Here is an 18,089-nt window from a genome sequence, read left to right as displayed (position 1 = left end):
GGGGTAACTGGGAGGCAGTTACAGGGTTCCAGGAGGGAATCCAATGGGCAATCGGGAGCAGCTGGGAGTAATCGGGGCCGACGGGAGTACCTGTGGGCATCTGGGGGTGACCGGGGGCGGGCGGCGATCACGCCACAGCCCCCGGCGCCGCCCGTCGCTCACTGTCGGCGGAGCGTGAGCTCGCGGCGGCGTCGCGGCGTGATTACGTAAGCGGGAGCGCGCGGCGGCGGGTGGCGGCCTCTCCGCCATGGCTAAGACCGTGGCCTATTTCTACGACCCGGACGTGGGCAACTTCCACTACGGTGCGGGCGTCGGGGCTGGAGGAGAACGGGGGCGGCGGCGGAGAGGGCCGGGGGTCGGGCTGGGGGAGGCCTCGGGGCGGGGCTACGGCTTAGCCCGGCCCTGTCCCCCCCGGGGCGGCCTGGGGACCGTCCCCTCAGCGCGTCCCGGGGCCGAGCGGGCCTGGTGGGTGGTGGCTTGGCCGGTTCTGTCCCGGCCCGGCCGCGGGGGTGGGTGGGGAGGGGCTGCTGTGTGTCTACCCCCCTATCCCTGGTGACTCCCGGTGTGGTTTCCCTTCCAGGAGCCGGGCACCCCATGAAGCCGCACCGCCTGGCGCTCACCCACAGCCTGGTCCTGCACTACGGGCTCTACAAGAAAATGATCGTAAGCTGCGCTTCTCCTGGGGGCCAAAGGTGGCCCCCTCACTCCACCCAGGTGGTGGGGGCAAGAGGAGGTTGCAGGGGGTGGCTTTGGGCTGCTGGAATGGATGTTGGAGGCTTTGACACACACAAAAGGTGCTGGAGACCTGCGTGCTGTCCTTATGACTCCAGCTGGGGCCTCCATGTTAAGGCTTGGCCTGTGGTAATAGGTTCTTTGCAGCTTTCTTGTGTGGCTGCTTCTCTTTCAGCTCTATGTTCGGCAGCAGACAAGACATTCTCACCATCCAGAGCCCCCACTGTGCCCCCCCAGAGCTGATTTGAAAGGCACCATTGTTGGTTGTCAGTGTCTTGTTCAAACTTGTGCGTGCGGTGCCGTGCCTGGAGCTGCAGTGGTGCCGCTGGGCGTGAATTCTCTGTGCCTGTAGCTACTTCTTAGGAAGGACCCAGTGGCCTCTGTGGACTGTGTGATCATAGAATAGTAAAGCCGAAGGAAAAAAAGCCTCAAGGGGTTTGCTAATTCACCTTGATGCCTTAACAGGGTTTACTAGTTCCATCTTGTACCTGATAAATGATTGTCCAGCCTGTTCTTCGGAGTCTTTGTTGCCCAACTGGCTCAAACAGTCTAGTTCAGTGCACCCCAGTTGAGTTAGAAGGACGTTTTCTTCCCAAAATCTAGCCTGTGTAAATCTGATTGAAACATGATTAGCATGTAGCGATAATCAATAAGAAGACTTAAATCTTCCTCTGTCAAGAAATGATCCAGTTTAGGGATAATGGAGTATCACCACAAATGTGTGGTACCTCTCTCTTTTGAGGCATTCTATTTCACTTGGCGCAAGCAGGGTTGCGCAGTGCTCCTTTCCCTGGAATCCTTGTTCACTTTTCTGCCCGTTCTTGCAGCACAGAGGGAATAAAAAGCTCTCGGAGTACAGAGCACGTAACTTAATGCCTCACGATACAAGATCAAGGCAGGAATGGTGAAAGTCTTCTACTGTTCTGCCCCTTTTGAGGTAGCTTTTGCCTAATTTTGACGTGCAGAACTTTCCACCTGCGGCTGCTGGTCATTCTGGGGCAATTTGCTTAGTCTCCTGTTGGCTTAATCTTGTTTTCGATGGGGCGGGATTCCTTCTGAGCTGTTTCAGCCCAGTGAGCTATTAATTCCTGGGCTGAGTGGGGCGGTTCTGGACTGTGCTTTCTGATCCGGAGGCCGGGTGTAGCTGCCACCTATTGCCTCCGCAGCCTGAGACCTGTTTGATGTGCCCCGGGGAAGGGTTGTTACCTAGAATATTACTCAAAACATTGTAGGCTACAGTTCCAGGTGCTTCTGGTTTTATGTATAGATACATAGGTATTTATATATGTACATATAGGGACATACGTGCATTTATGGCATCTTTTCATGGGAATTACCTCATTAAAAGAGGTGAAGAGCAATGCTGTCGTGGTGCATAGCTAGCAAACAGGGAGGGGAGGTGAAAAAAAGAGCACAAAACCGTCATTGCTGTGATCTGTGCGGGATGTTGTGACTTTCCCCCGTCCTTCCTCTTCACGCTCATGTGTTTCTTGCCCTTCTGCAATGGGGCTCTGCCAACCAGCCGCTTCCCCTCTTACTCATGAGCCCAAACTGGGTGACCCTGCGGGTTACTCAAAGGTGTCTGCTCTCAGAATGATTGTAAAATTCCATCCTAGATTGATGTTTGCAGGTGTAGATGATCATACAAAGCTGTCGCACGGGAACGTGCAAATTCCAGCCCTTCTCCAGCTGGACCAGGCACTTCTCCAGACTATGATATTGAGAGAGATTCCCTTGAGATATTCAAGGTGAAGCTCGACGAGGCCCTGGGCAACCTCGTCTAGTTGGGGGTGTCCCTGCTGACTGCGGGGAGGTCGGACTAGATGACCTTTGGAGGTCCCTTCCGGCCTGGACCAATCTATGAATCTATGATGAATGAGCTTCCCAGCTTCCCTCATCCCCACCACTAGGTGTTAAGCAAAACTAACTAACTTTCACTCTGCCTGACTAAATATTTAGTAGTTGTGATACCAAAAAAAAGCCTGTCCTTAAAGGTCACCTCTCAAGAGTTGAGCATCGGGTGACCTTAAAATCAAAGTTGTATTGCTGTGAGCACAAGAGAGCAGGATCGGATAAGTGGTTTTAATTCTGGCATGTTTATAGTCTTTTCTCCATTATATGAGTCCTCAGCACAGGAAGGATGTGGACCTGTTGGAGCAGGGCCAGAGGAGGCCACGGAGATGCTGGGAGGGCTGGAGCCCCTCTGCTGTGAGGACAGGCTGAGAGAGTTGGAGGGGTGTTCAGCCTGGAGAAGAGAAGACTTCGGGGAGACCTTAGAGCCCCTTCCAGTCCCTCAAGGGGCTCCAGGAAAGCTGGGGAGGGACTCTTGATCAGGGAGGGGAGCCATAGGATGACGGGGAAGGGTTTGACACTGAAAGAGGGGAGATGGAGATGAGAGATTCTTTGCTGTGAGGGAGGTGAGACCCTGGCCCAGGTTGCCCAGAGAAGCTGTGGCTGCCCCATCCCTGGAGGTGTCTAAGGCCGGGTTGGAGGGGGCTTTGAGCAACTTGGTGTGGTGGGAGGTGTCCCTGCCCAGGGCAGGGGGGTTGGAACTCGATGATCTTTAAGGTCCCTTACAATTCCAACCATTCTATGATTCTGTGTTTGGACATTAGAAAAGCTACCCTATGTAATTAATATAATTCCCCAGTAAAATTGCCTCCTGCCACGGTGACCTGTGGTTGTGCTCACAGGTGGAGGACGCTCAGGGCATGTGGAATCTTTGCAGAATTAATCTTTCAGATTTTGACTGTCAATGTACGAACTTCTATGAATAACTTGCCGAGACTTGGGATTTTTCTTGCAGAAACAGCAAAAAGCAAGTTCTGACATAACACTTCTAAATGTCAGATCCATCTGCAAGAGGCAGTGGGATGAGCTGTACATTTTGCCACATTTTTAGTCATGAAACCCCTTTTTTTGGGGAGTTATATTTTCCATGAGATGCCATTGTGAAGCTGAAAGCGGCAGAGGAGACTTCATCCTGAACAGTTGGTGACGAGCAAAGTTATGAGGAAATAAAAGCAGGGATTATGGTCAGTTGTGACTATAAAAGGTCCTTTTTACTTTGTGTTGTGGTTATGTCATTTTCCACCCTCTCTGCCTCTTTCAAATAAAACCCATTGAGCTGGATTCGCCTTTTCACACCTTTCCCAGCTTGTCTGTGGCTGCAGCACATGAAGACACGGTGAACCAAGGCTCTATGTTGCCGAAAGTGGGAGGGTTGTCATTCTGCTGCCTCTTCCCTCTGCCTTCCTTGTGCTGCCTCTGGAAGCGGCCAGATCCCTGCATGAATTGATGCAATTCGGGAATTTGGAAAAGCCGGGAGATTTTTTTATGGCGTTAGGAAAATGAAGTGGTAGACAGAGGGGGCTGAGGGCCAGATCTTGCTCAGGAAGGTTGGTGGAATCGCTGGGAGCGGGGCGAAGGGTGGAAGGGGGCAGGTTTCTTCTGCCAGCAGCTGAGTCAGTCTTGAAGGTTTTGGTCTTCTTTATTTTAATTTTTTTCCCCCTTTCTGTTTGGAATCCCACGTCCCTACTTTCTATTGTCCAAGGGAGCTTCTCAATATGGAGCTATTTCTTCTCCATGATGACTTTAGCATTGGTTTTGGTATTGTTTGATTTAATCAGCTGTTGGGATTCCTGGGAGGTACTGATGCAGAGCCCTTTTGGGGAATAAGTCCTGCCTTTATTGGCCCAAAGTGGGGTCATTTTCCTGCTGTGCAGACACCGATGCACACAGAGCAGAGGTATTACCTATTTATTGCATTTCTGCAGGGATGGGTGCTGGGTGGCGATCCACAAAGCCAGCCACCTGGCCTGAAAACTCAGGAATACACAGAAATACACACCTTAATTACAATTATTAGTTAGTACCTTATCTTAACAATTTCTATCGGTTAGGTTACAAGGTCCTAACCTTAATTGATGTGTGCTTGCTCCAGTACCATGACGGGGTCAGTCTAATTTGGTCTCCAGTGGAGCTGGTGGTCATGATCTCCCGCTGCCACCTTTACCTTTCCCCCAGTTACTGTGAGTTTTTGTTGACTTTAGGCCTTACCCAGCAGCAATCTGGTTTTCAGCCGCTTTTGGACCCTCATGTGGTGGGACGTTCCTTATTATCAGCCTTCTATTCTTCAAGGGTATATTCATTAGCGAGGCATTTATTCATTTATTTTTTATACCAAGTGTCTGGTTTCACGGGGCCTTGTGACCGTTTTACAGCTCTTTATTCTTATCCAGTGAGAGATTCCGCCTTCTAAAATATATTTTACCTTTTTAAAAGTACATTCTACCTTAAGGGTGAAGGCAATGCACTTTTGGCTCATCCTTGTGGTTGCCTCATCCTCCTCGTTTGAGTTGTCAGAGGCAGCAGCCCCCAGAAACACCGAACCCCACGCATCTGGGTGGGAATCGCTGTACCACGTGCAGATCAATCCAGGAAAGGAGCCAACATGTCTCCAAAAATTAATGTTTCCTGCTTAGCCCAGGTGCGTTGCCCTGATAAATTGTCCCTTTGGAGACAAGCTCGTGCATCTTACTCTTTTTTTCATTGTTCTACTTTTTCTGTAAAGTGCAGGCTTTAATTAAGAGAAATTAGGAAACATGAGAAAAGATATTTTAGTGATTTCAGTGCAACTTTAATTTCCTCTTGCCAGGCATCTGGTGTTAATTTTTAACTTCTTGTATATTGAGGTATGTGCAGTAAGTGCCAAACTGGCAAGCCTGTATCGTCACAAGATCTTTAATTTGAATCTGTCTGGGTTCCCTGACCATTTTTTTTTTTGCTGGCTTTCCAAAGGAAACAAAGCTTGTGCAACATTTCCCTCTGCCTGTGAGCTTTCTCCAAATACCTTTAGGACTAAGCAGCCCATTATCCCCTGACAGAGAGACTGAAACCACCCCTACGTCAAGGTCTTAAAATGGTATGAAGGCTGGTGGGTGATAAAGGGGATAGTGATAAGGGAATAGTGCCCCCCAGTGAAGAAAAAGCTGTAGTTTGAACTCAGCCCTGTTATTCGGCTGGTTTGCCTGAGGAGGAGGGGGAAGGAAGGCATCAGAGAGTTACGTGGCAAGACCTGCGGTTGTTATGAGAGGCGGGAGACGGGTTTATGGCCGAAAGAAAAATCAGGAGGAAAGCAAGCTTCATGGAGCAACTTGTTGAATTTGAACAAGCACAAATGTCAGGAACCCAATGTATTGCACATCTTTTTCTATACTTCCTGCAGGTTGTCTGTCAGTTGGCTAGAGATTTGGCCAAGAAGGCCAATGGCATCCTGGGGTGCATCAGGAAGAGTGTGACCAGCAGGTTGAGGGAGGTCATCCTCCCCCTCTACTCTGCCCTGGTGAGGCCCCATCTGGATTCCTGTGTCCGGTTCTGGGCTCCTCAGTTCAAGAAGGACAGGGAACTGCTGGAGAGGGTACAGCAGAGGGCTACAAAGATGATTAGAAGCCTGGAGCATCTCTCTCACAAGGAAAGGCTGAGGGACTTGGGTCCTTTTGGCCTGGAGAAGAGAAGACAAGGGGGGATCTGACCAATGCTTATAAATACTTAAAGGGTGGGTGTCAAGAGGATGGGGCCAGTCTTCTTTCAGTGGTGCTCAGTGACAGGCCAAGAGGTAACAGGCACAAACTTGAACATAGGAAGTTCCATCTCAACATGAGGAGGAACCTCTTTCCTGTGAGGGTGGCAGAGCCCTGGAACAGGCTGCCCAGGGAGGTGGTGGAGTCTCCATCTCTGGAGACATTCAAAACCTGCCTGGACACGTTCCTGTGCAACCTGCTCTGGGTGGACGTGCTTTGACAGGAGGGTTGGACTAGATGATCTCCAGAGGTTCTTTCCAACCCCGTATCGTTCTGTGATTCTGTTTGGATGGGAAATAAGTCTAGCTTTCTCTCTTGAAGGTTTTCAAACCGTACCAGGCGTCCCAGCATGACATGTGCCGATTCCATTCTGAGGACTACATAGACTTCCTGCAGAGAGTGAGTCCCAACAACATGCAGGGCTTCACCAAGAGCCTCAATGCCTTCAACGTGGGTGACGACTGGTGAGTTCCTGCCAGCCCCACTGTCGGACAGGGAGCTCCCGCACCGCTCCTGTCCAGGGAACTCTCTTAGAATGTCCCATTCCTGATTTGTTTTGAACCAGAAGGAGGTGCGTGTCCCTCCTGTGTGTATTCTTGTGCCCTCCTTGATACCTTTCCCTTCTCTCTAGATCTTGCAGTCCTCCTTTTAAGGTCTATATTTAGGCTGTAAGTGTGTTGGGTTAGAGACTGTATCTCTGCTTGTTCTTGCAGAGCTTCCAGTTCTTCTTGAACATGTTAACTATGTTTTTTTAAATAATTGCCTGTCATTTTAGCTTCCTTAATATGTGCATGTTAAATTCAAGATAGCTTTGAAAGCCTGATTTTCAGGTAGAGCTAAGGAGATACTCCTGATTCCATACAAAACTACATGAGATCTTGTGGAGGATATTCAATTCCAGTCTTAAATGCTCATGAGAGGATGACGGTTGAAAGAAAGGTGTGGAGGGTCTCTGCTGTTCCCTCAGTCACCCACAATGTGACTTGTCTGGTTGAGGATATAAGGGCTGTCAGAGCAAGATGGTTCTGTATTCTTGGGGCTGGGGGGAGGGAAAGCTGTTTTAGCATGGGAGGAGTTAGCATCATCCCAAGCAGGTATTAGTATCGCCTGGGATTTAATGTTTAGGCTGAGAATCAAAAGGCTGTTCAGTGACCTTGCTGCTCTGATGATCAGAAACCATTTTCTTAGCAGAAATGAGAGGGGGAGGGAAAGAAAACCCCACGGACTTTAAGCTGGTGCTTGTCCATGAAGGTAGTTTGTGACATGATGCCAGCAAGGTGGTGACACAGGGGCTCCAGGTCCTGTGTCTGTGTACTCTGCTGGGGTCTGGGTGGGATGGATCAGACCTCGGTGCTGTCTTAAAACCAACGTTCAATTCATCTCCAGTTGCTGGGCTCTGTTCTGGGAAGCAGAGAGGGGGCAGGATCTTCCAGATACATCCAGGGGGAAGATAGTTCAGGAGCAGACCGGTCCTCCCCTCTCCTGATGCAGTGTCACGTCGTGTCCCAGCTCTGGGCACATGACAGGAGGGCTGTGGGACAAACAGGCACACATTGGGAGCCTTTTCAGGACTAGTCCTTGGCAATGATTATTAAATTCCCTGAGTTTCTCATTGTGTTTGCAGCCAGATTGCTCACTCACTGGTTCTCAGGGAGTTATAAGCAGGGTCAGAGTGATCCCAGATTAACTCTTTGACAGAGAATGAGCTTTGATCTTGCTCAGGTAATGGCTCTGGACAGTTTTCTTCCTGCCTTTGCTCTGGAGAAGTGGGGAGGGATGAGAAGATGTTCTGTGTTTGAATTGTGGTTTCTTTTTCAGCCCGGTGTTTCCAGGCCTCTTTGAATTTTGCTCTCGTTACACCGGGGCCTCCCTGCAGGGAGCAACGCAGCTGAACAACAAGGTAACGGGACTGACATGCTTTGCTTTTGAAACACGGATATAAGCCAACTGATTGGCAATTTTACAACAACTTCATGGATTTATTTTGTAAAATAGCACAGCAAGTGCTGCTGTGTTGCAGAGTAAACACCTAGTGCTGTAAGACTGTTCAGCTTGAGACCACTCCTGTACTGTCAGACGCAACAATTTAGTAGGTGTTTAATCTGGAGGGAGTCAGAGGATGTTAACGCTGCACTTACTAAAGTCACAGTGCTGTAGGACAAACCTGGGGTCTTCAGTGAAACTGGCTGCTGGGAGAACTCAAGAGCACTGCTAGGTCTATGGAAATGCACTAAATGAGACCATGCAGAAAGTCTGAAGAAAAGGGTCCCTCAGGAGTGTGTAAAAAAGAAGAAAAGAAAAAAAAAATACTACAGAGGTTTGAGTCTTTTAGAGACCTGAGAAAGGTCTGATGAGTGTAAGGAACAAGTGCAGGAACAAGCTGTGTGTGCCAAGTGCTCTGCCTGCTGGTGGCTGGAGGGGAGCAGCGGTGGGAGAGGATTTTTGCTGGTCTAAAAGGGAGTGAGGAGCTCAGGACTAATCCAGTATGGAGACGACGAAACCATGGGACTAATCCAGCATGGATACTACGTAACCAAAACTGTTGGCTGGGCTAAGGACCAAGATGGGGCTTTGGAAAAGTCTCCACAGGAGAAGGAAAGGCCAGAAAGGTGTTTGTTGTGGCAGGTTGAAGTGGGGAGGTGGGTGCGAGGTGGTTGTTACCACTTTGTCACCTTAAACTAACTTATCTTTCCTTTCCTAGATCTGTGACATTGCAATAAACTGGGCAGGGGGCCTGCATCACGCCAAAAAGTTTGAGGTAATGAGGCAAACCTCCATATTCCTCTGTCTTTTTGAGGCCCAGGCTCTGTGCTGATCCTGTTTTAATGCTGTTTGGTGTCCTGTCTTTCAGGCTTCTGGGTTCTGTTACGTCAACGACATTGTTATTGGCATCCTGGAGCTGCTCAAGTAAGGATATGGGGCAAGGGCAGCACTGTCGTGGCTACTGTGTGGTTTCCCTCCGCTGTTTTACTGTTCTCTCGCTCTGTTTTCCCTCCTCATTTGCCTTTCTGGAGTCCAGGAAGGCCAATAACTTGATTTTTGGCCTGGCCTCCTCTTTAGTCCCAAGAAGAGGGGCTTGAAAATTGGAATATCTGACTCCAGTTTTGTTGCGTGCAGCTTAAGTGATACAGAAAAATTCTTCCATTCCATTTCTCCTTATCTGTCTGTGAAATAGGGTCTCCCGAGTCGCAGCATTTTTGCCACAGTGAGCCTCGTGTAGGTAAATGCAAATTATGGCTCACTGGAGGCAGTTAAATGGCTCGAATCTTTCTTGATTTGCTTGAGTGGCTTAAGAAATGGGACTTGAGGAACACATGGACGATCAAAGGACGCTTGCTTTGAGTAGAAAAAAGTCAGAAAGAGAGAGAGAATATAATTATTTTTTTTAAGAAAATGAAAAATAAATTCAGAATGGGAGGAACAGTTACAGAAATACCTTGAATTTCTTGGGTTAATCTGACTTTTATTTTTGTACTTTCACATGCCCTCCTTGTCACTGAATCTGAGACAAGATGTGATGGAATTTAAAAAAAAAGAGAAGTAGTTATGTGACTGGTGGCAACCTTACTCACTCTGAGTCACATTTATGGTGTTTTTAATACCTCCTTCCTCTCTGCCAGTCGTCCCTGCTTGGGACCTCAGGCCCTCACTGTGTCTCTGAACACTCATTTTCTGATCTCACCTCAGTCCCATATGCCAGAGGCTTCTAACACAGCCCAGTTACCCCTCGTGGGAGATATTATTATCTCCCTATTCTTTTACTCTCTGTTTTCAGGAACCTTTTCCACACCAGGTGGCTCACCCTTGAGTTTGTTTCCCACCATGGGAGTACCGTGGTGCCTCTGCTCTTAGAAGGTCCCTTTCTCCCTTATCACTATGCAAGGGCTGTGTGTGTCCATCTGTTTTTCTCCTCACTGCCATTTATCTACGGGATGAACGATCTGGGCTGTCTTAAATGGTTTATGTTGGGAGACTGAGGCAAGGAACTGGTCTGCTAATCAGCAGGGGTCACCACCATCACCAGTTTGATCAGATCACTGTGGACACGCTTGAGCCACGGTTTCAAGGCAGATAGCACAAACCACGTGCTCTTCCCCTTTGTTTTGATGTTGTCTTGGATTCTTTCAGGGCCCTCCTCATCCCTTGGGGTATTGGCCTGGATGCCTCATCCCCCCTGCTCTTTGGGGACTGGCCAGATGCAATTTTTCCTTATGAAAAGCTGGAGAAGTTCTCTCCAGCCGAGCTGGCAGGCAGGGATGGCTTAGGGCCATGTCTCCAGCACTCAACACCGCATCAGCTTTGATAATTACCCCAATCCATGATGGTGATGGTCTCCCTTCCTTCCTCCTCTGTCTGTGACCCAGCAGGCTGCTTCTCCAGTAACTTAGCGCAGTCTGGTGGACTGGGACTGGTGCTGCCAGTACTCTGGCACCTGGGGGAAGTAATGTTTCTCCCTCCTCCTTGGCTTACCTTTCATTTCCTGATACGATTAAAGATTGTTGGAGCTCTTAAAGATTAACGGCCTGTTGTTTGTAGAGGAAACAAAACCCCACAGCTTTCTAACCCCCAGGGGGTTAAAACAGCTTCTCTTTATCATGTGCTTTCCAAGATATTTCTACTATCTCTTTTATTCTAATATCTCTTTCCAAGAAAATGTTTTAGTGTGTTTGACTGTACACAGATGTCATGGATCTAAAGCTTGATATGCCTGTGGTGGGAAAAATGAGGTTTTTCTGGCGAGTGGGCTTGTAGGCAGGTGGTGGTGGTGGTTTTTGGAGCTCTTGGTGATACGGAGGAACGTGGGGTTGGGTGTGAGACAGACACTAATGCTGTTTTTCCTCCTGTGTTCGATAGGTATCACCCACGTGTTCTGTACATTGACATTGATATCCATCATGGAGATGGGGTGCAGGAGGCTTTCTACTTGACAGACCGTGTCATGACTGTGTCATTTCATAAATATGGGAACTATTTCTTTCCGGGTACAGGTGTGTATTTTCCTTTATTGTGTGAACCTCGCCTTGCTTCAGAATCCTGCTGGAGTATAAAAGTATAAAATCACAAAATGAGAGCTGCAGGAAGAAATGATGGAAGAAAGGGGATGGAAAAGCAACTAGAGAGGAGTATAGTTATTTGTAAGCTAGGTTAACAGAGATCTCATCCCAGCCCGGATCTGGCCTCTCCACACCAGCTCTGAAGCCTTGGAGCTGTTGTCAGTCTCCTGTCTTTCCCTGGGCAGGTGACATGTATGAAGTTGGCGCAGAGAGCGGGCGTTACTACTGTCTCAACGTGCCCCTGCGAGATGGCATCGATGACCAAAGTAAGGAGCTGTTCCCTGCTGTTCCCTGCGCCCAGATACTTGCTGGTCCTTCTGCTCTAAAGCCGTGACTAATCTACCTTTCTCTCTCTCCAAAGGTTATAAACATCTCTTCCAGCCAGTCATTAACCAGGTGGTAGATTATTACCAGCCCACCTGCATAGTACTGCAGGTAAGAAAGCCTCCGTGCGCTTGTCCATCTCCGGAGACTGCAGGTTGGAGGGAGCTGCTATTGAAGTGTCACCACCTCTTCCCAGGGGATCGGGGTTGGTGTGACCTCATCAAGCTTCTGTCTCACCCTCTGGTGGATGAGGGTGGCCGAGGGCTGGGGGTGCTGATGTGTGTCTGGGAGGGAAGCAACGCCTCCATAGTCAAAACATCAGGTTTTTTTTCTTTTTCTGTTCCTCAGTGCGGTGCTGATTCTCTGGGTTGCGACCGGTTGGGTTGTTTTAACCTCAGTATAAGAGGCCACGGGTAAGTTGTTGTGGGTGGAAGTGATGCACTTCCCTCAGAGAGAGAAGCAGCGATACATTTATTGATGTAAACCAAGAGATTTAACAAAGTTTGATAAATGCGATGGCTAACAAGATTCGGTGGCAAAGCACACTTGGTTATTCAATGCACAGAGGTCTGGGTCAGACAGAGCTGTCAGGAATACCCTCCCGTTGAGTCATGAGGTTCAGAAAGGACCCCCTGGCTTTTTAAATTCCTTCTCAGAGAGGGGTTTGGGTGTGGCTGGATCCAGTCCTGGTCCCAGACTTGGTCAACGGTTTATGCCTTAAGGATTATTTATGTGCAATCAATCCTTTACATCACTTAGCTCAGATTTCAAAGTTTAGCATGTTATTAGTCACTTACCAAGGATCTGTTCCAGCAAGGAATCTCTGAATCTTGAGAAGTATAGAATCGTAGGATCATCTAGGTTGGAAAAGACCCTTGGGATCATCGAGTCCAACCATCTACCCTACTCTACAAAGTTCTCCCCTACACCATATCCCCCAACACCACATCTAAGTGACTCTTAAACTCATCCAAGGATGGTGACTCAACCACCTCCCTGGGCAGCCTGTTCCAGTGTCTGATCACTCTTACTGTGAAGAATTTCTTCCTAATGTCCAGCCTAAACCTACCCTGTTGCAGCTTGAATCCATTCCCTCTTGTTCTATCGCTATCTGCTTGTGAGAAGAGACCAGCACCAACCTCTCTACAGTGTCCTTTCAAGTAGTTATAGAAAGTGATGAGGTCACCCCTCAGTCTCCTCTTCCTCAAACTAAACAGTCCCAGCTCCCTCAGTCGTTCTTCGTACGATTTATTCTCCAGGCCCTTCACCAGCTTCGTTGCCCTCCTCTGCACCCGCTCCAGCACCTCGATATCTCTCTTGTATTGAGGTGCCCAAAGCTGGACACAATACTCCAGGTGTGGCCTCACCAGTGCCGAGTACAGGGGGACAATCACCTCCCTACTTCTGCTGGTCACACTATTTCTAATACAAGCCAGGATGCCATTGGCTTTCTTGGCCACCTGGGCACACTGCTGGCTCATATTCAGCTGCTTGTCAATTAGAACCCCCAATTCCTTTTCCGCCAGGCAGCTCCAGCCACGCTTCCCCAAGCCTGTACCGATGCATGGGGTTGTTGTGATCCAAGTGCAGGACCTGGCACTTGGTCTTGTGTTAACATACTGTTAACGTTGGCCCATTGATCCCACCTATCTAAGTCTCTCTGTAGAGCCTCCTTGTCCTCATGCAGATCAACACTCCCGCTTAACTTGGTGTCATCTGTGAACTTACTGATGATACACTCTGTCATTATCAAGATCGTCAATGAAGATGTTAAACAGAAGTGGTGCCGACCTGGAGTAACCTGGAGTGGTGTCCCTGCTCCAGGGCAGATCTTGGCATGCAGCCGCTGCCGTTCAGGAGAGCTCAAAGTGCTTCTGGGCTGCCCAGAATGGGGGTGAGATGGTTGACCTATAGTCGTATTTACATATTGACCACAGTCCCAGCATTGCCCAGGTTAGCCCTTGGCTGTGGTGGTGTTATCTGTCTCCCCCAAACCATGCTGAGCCCCAGGCAGCCGTCATGACCAGATGCAGCCATGGTGACCACCACAGGTGGTCATCGTGTGGGCAGAGTTATGGGAGATGAAGGTCAGGTTGGTGCAGGAGGAGGAGGAGCACACCATGACATACGTACAGCAGGGCTGGGGCAGAGCAGTGAGTTGAAAGACCGTCCTTTAGCCTGAAGGGCTCTAATGAGTCCTCTGATGGGAGCCTTGAGCTTTAACTTCGGCCTTCCAGCAGTTTTGGGGGGTTTTTTAACACTTATGTGACAGGAGGGATCTCAGAATGAGGCACTGCGTGAGGCGCTGCAGAGCAATGGTTCAGAGCAGCACATGGTTCAGGCTCCCTGGGTGGAAGCCCTGGACTCCAGGTGTATCAGACCAGCCATGGTGGGATTTCTGACACATGAACGTGTGCTGCAATGAACACCTCTGACGTTTTTTATTTGGGGCTTCTAGGGAGTGCGTGGAATATGTCAAGAGCTTCAACATCCCCTTGCTGGTACTGGGAGGAGGTGGTTACACTGTCCGCAACGTGGCACGATGCTGGTGAGTCCCTTTGTGGAAGGTCACTGGTTAAGTGGCTTTGGAGAAAGCCACCATGCAGCTTTCCCTGGACTGAGCTCATCTTATTCCATGTTTTCAGGACTTACGAAACGTCATTGCTTGTAGATGAAGCAATTAGTGAAGAGCTCCCCTACAGTGGTATGTTGGAGTTATGTTTTTTTCCTCATTAGCTCTGTATTTGTTACATCAGCTGAAGAATTAACACTTCTATTCTGCATTGACCAGCGATAAGACCAGGGCCAAAGTGACAGCACTTTCTGATCTTAGAGATAGCCTTAGTTGTCTTCTACCATCCACTTGTGGGCTTTGCTGGGCAGATGCACCCTTACTGTGTCGTGTATCATTTAATTTGGATGATTTCCTGTTCAGCAACCTGAGCTTTGCCTTTGCTCGCTCTGTTGTTTCATATAATGCCTTGAGATTGCAGAGCTGTAAGTCACTCTGCTTTTTAAGGCCTGGTTGCCCCTGGCGTGGTGGGAGAGGGAGCTCTGCTGCTCTGCAGGGCTCCCTTGGCTCCGCGCTCTAACTCTCTCGCTCGTCCCGTCACAGAATATTTCGAGTACTTTGCTCCAGACTTCACCCTTCATCCTGACGTCAGTACGAGGATTGAAAACCAGAACTCCAGGCAGGTGAGTCCTTGCAGCCTATTGCAATATCAGCTGTGTTCATGGAATTGCAGAATAGTTTGGGTTGGAAGGGACCTTAAAGAACATCCAGTCCCACCCCCAGGGCGGGCAGGGACACCTCCCACCACACCAGGTTGATCAAAGCCCCATCCAACCTGGCCTTGGACACCTCCAGGGATGGGGCAACCACAGCTTCTCTGGGCAACCTGGGCCAGGGTCTCACCACCCTCACAGCAAAAAAGTTCTTCCCCAGATCTCATCTCCATCTCCCCTCTTTCAGTGTCAAACCCTTCCCCCTCATCCTATGGCTCCCCTCCCTGACCAAGTGTCCCTCCCCAGCTTTCCTGGAGCCCCTTGAGGGACTGGAAGGGACTCGAAGGTCTCCCCGGCACCTTCTCTTCTCCAGGCTGAACCCCCCTTCAACTCTCTCATCCTGTCCTCACAGCAGAGGGGCTCCAGCCCTCCCAGCATCTCCATGGCCTCCTCTGGCCCCACTCTAACAGGTTCATGTTCTTCCAAAACTCTGTGCCACCAGGTAGAGCCCAGGCAAGGAATTCTTGCGAGGCAGAAAACTGATAAAACACTAAGCAGAACATTTTCTTTGGGATGTCTGAAAGTTTCACAGCATTTGAGAACCTTGCTGGGTTGCCTTACTGTTTTCTGTGTGCTTGAGTATCAACGATTGAACTTTCCCACCTCCTCTGCTCTGATAAATGCCTTTTTGCACAAAATTGTTTCTCATGGCCACCACATAGATGATGCCGGCAGGTGGCAGTGCTGATGGTTGATGGCTCTGTGTAGACCTCCAGATCTCACTGTGGTGGTCCGTCTCTTGTTTTTTCTCTGCAGTACTTGGATCAGATCAGGCAGACGATATTTGAGAACCTGAAGATGCTGAACCACGCTCCCAGTGTCCAGATCCACGATGTCCCTTCTGACTTGCTCAGCTATGATCGCACAGACGAGCCCGATCCGGAGGAAAGAGGCTCTGAGGAAAACTACAGCAGGTACCAGATCTCCTGCTGGAGAAAGTGGACTCCCCTTTCTGTCCCTGCTGGGATGGGCAGATAATATCCTGGAGCCTGTCGGGTCCCTAGAACAGATTCTAAGTCACTTCTGAGTCCCTGGTTTCATCCCGGGAGTCTCTCTCTAGAAATACGTGATCTCCTCACATAAAACTTCATGTCCAGGTGCAGGGTATCTTCTGACCTGTCACACTGTGACCTAGATGTTCTTCTCTGTCCCCAAGGGTGTCAGGGCTCTCCTTGCTGATGGTGGTTGTCTTTCCCCCCAGGCCTGAAGCTGCCAACGAGTTTTATGACGGTGACCATGATAACGACAAAGAGAGTGACGTGGAGATCTGAGGGCTCTGTTGTGGGATTCTGGACTATGGCGGGGGAGGGGCCCAAACTGGACATTGGTGCTTGGAGCAGTTGACTGGGCCACACAGGAGCCAGGTAGCCCTCCCTTAGTGTTTGATTGCCTGCGGTGGCAGCAGAACCACCACCACCGCTGGCTTCTGCTACCTGGGGAGGCAGAGCGCAGTGAAATGTGTTCCTTATTTCCCACCACGCGTCACGGTTCCAGTTGTCACCACTCTGTGAATTCAGTGAGCGCCCGAATCTGTGCTGTGCGCTGGCTGGCAGCCTTCAGAGCCTGACCAGCGCCGGTTCTTCTGCCAGCAAGGTGGGAACCGGAGCAGTTGTGCCTACGGTCTCTGCCTCTCTTCAGCAGCAACACCCCACTCTCCCCGGACCTCCACTCGGTACCCACTCGACTCTCCTCTAAAGCCTGCCCTGAGATGCTTCCTGATGTCCCATCTGATGCTCCACAGCCCAAGGAAAACTGTTCAAGAAGACAAGGGAGGAGGGGTCTGGAGTGTCCCGGGAGGAGCTTGATGGAGCAGGATGGGGGAATGTCTGCAGAGCTTAGTCTTGTTTGTTCCCCTTCTGCTCAGTTTTGCGTTCACAAACGAGTACTGCGACACTTTTGCCACATCGGACCTAACTTCCCTCTTGTCTTTATTCTTTGAGAGGCTGAAATCACTGTGGAGCAGAGGTTTGGCTGCCAAGGTGAGTGCATAGTGTGTTCTTGCACCTCTAACGTAGCTTCCAGCTGTGTTTTCCAAGGTCACACGTGGCCCTTCTTGATGCCAGCGAGAGATTGGGGCTGCCCGCTGGGAGCAGACACCATTCCCTTTTGACTCTGCCCAGGAGACATGTCTCTGCTCGCGGGTGAGGGAAACTGCTTCCTCCCAACTCCTGTCGTCTTGCCCTCCTACAGCAGAGATGTCTCTCGGCCTGTCCCTCAAATCCCAGACTCTGTTGCTCCTTCCCTGGAGTCGTCACCCTGGTGCCCATCGTGGTTTGGAATGTGCCGCCTGGGGAGGTGGGAGGGGTTTAGCCTCTGTCCCTACCCTTCTGTTTGTTTACTGACGTCTTTAAACATTAAAAGAAGAGGCAGTATTTTTCTTACCCGACCTGTTTTTCGTCTGTTTAATGCTCGCACTGTTTTGGCTCCTCCCAAGGATGGAGAAGGTGCATGTCATCCCTGGCAGGGCAGTGTCCTCCACCATCGGAGTCTGACCTCTCTGAGGGAATGGAGGCCTTTCAGCTCCTCGAAGAGTTTAAGGTCAACCTTAAAGCCCATCCAGTCCCACCCCCTGCCCTGGGCAGGGACACCTCCCACCACACCAGGTTGCTCAAAGCCCCCTCCAACCTGGCCTTGAACCCCTCCAGGGATGGGGCAGCCACAGCTTCTCTGGGCAACCTGGGCCAGGGTCTCACCACCCTCACAGCAAAGAAGTTCTTCCCCAGATCTCATCTCAATCTCCCCTCTTTCAGTGTCAAACCTTTCCCCCTCGTCCTATGGCTCCCCTCCCTCATCAAGAGTCCCTCCCCAGCTTTCCTGGAGCCCCTTGAGGGACTGGAAGGGGCTCGAAAGTCTCCCTGGAGCCTTCTCTTCTCCAGGCTGAACCCCCCTCCAACTCTCTCATCCTGTCCTCACAGCAGAGGGGCTCCAGCCCTCACAGCATCTCCGTGGCCTCTGGCCCCGCTCCAACAGGTCTGTGTCCTTGTGCTGAGGACTCTAGGGCTGGACACAGCACTCCAGTTGCCTGTCTGATATTTTAGACCAATATTAGACCAACATTTGTCCCTGGCATCGCCCAGTCACAGACGCCCAGTGCTGGGATAAGACCAGGGTG

General features: G+C 50.1%; 1 protein-coding gene across 1 annotated transcript; it reads left to right on the top strand.

Moving 5' to 3' along the window:
• Positions 1-210: 210 nt before the first annotated feature.
• HDAC3 (histone deacetylase 3) lies at positions 211-17,361 on the top strand. The gene is made up of 15 exons (XM_074156742.1): positions 211-302; positions 581-663; positions 6,636-6,778; positions 8,133-8,214; positions 9,016-9,072; positions 9,166-9,221; positions 11,169-11,302; positions 11,554-11,634; positions 11,730-11,803; positions 12,041-12,105; positions 14,151-14,240; positions 14,338-14,396; positions 14,808-14,887; positions 15,734-15,891; positions 16,179-17,361. The coding sequence occupies exons 1-15, from the start codon at positions 248-250 to the stop codon at positions 16,246-16,248; spliced, it is 1,287 nt and encodes a 428-aa protein (XP_074012843.1). The 5' UTR covers positions 211-247; the 3' UTR covers positions 16,249-17,361.
• Positions 17,362-18,089: the final 728 nt, after the last annotated feature.

This window comes from Numenius arquata, chromosome 11, assembly GCF_964106895.1.
Source record: "Numenius arquata chromosome 11, bNumArq3.hap1.1, whole genome shotgun sequence".
NCBI classification, from domain to species: domain Eukaryota; kingdom Metazoa; phylum Chordata; class Aves; order Charadriiformes; family Scolopacidae; genus Numenius; species Numenius arquata.
The sequence above is the reverse complement of the archived record's forward strand: the minus strand, read 5'-3'. Positions and strand labels throughout refer to the sequence as shown.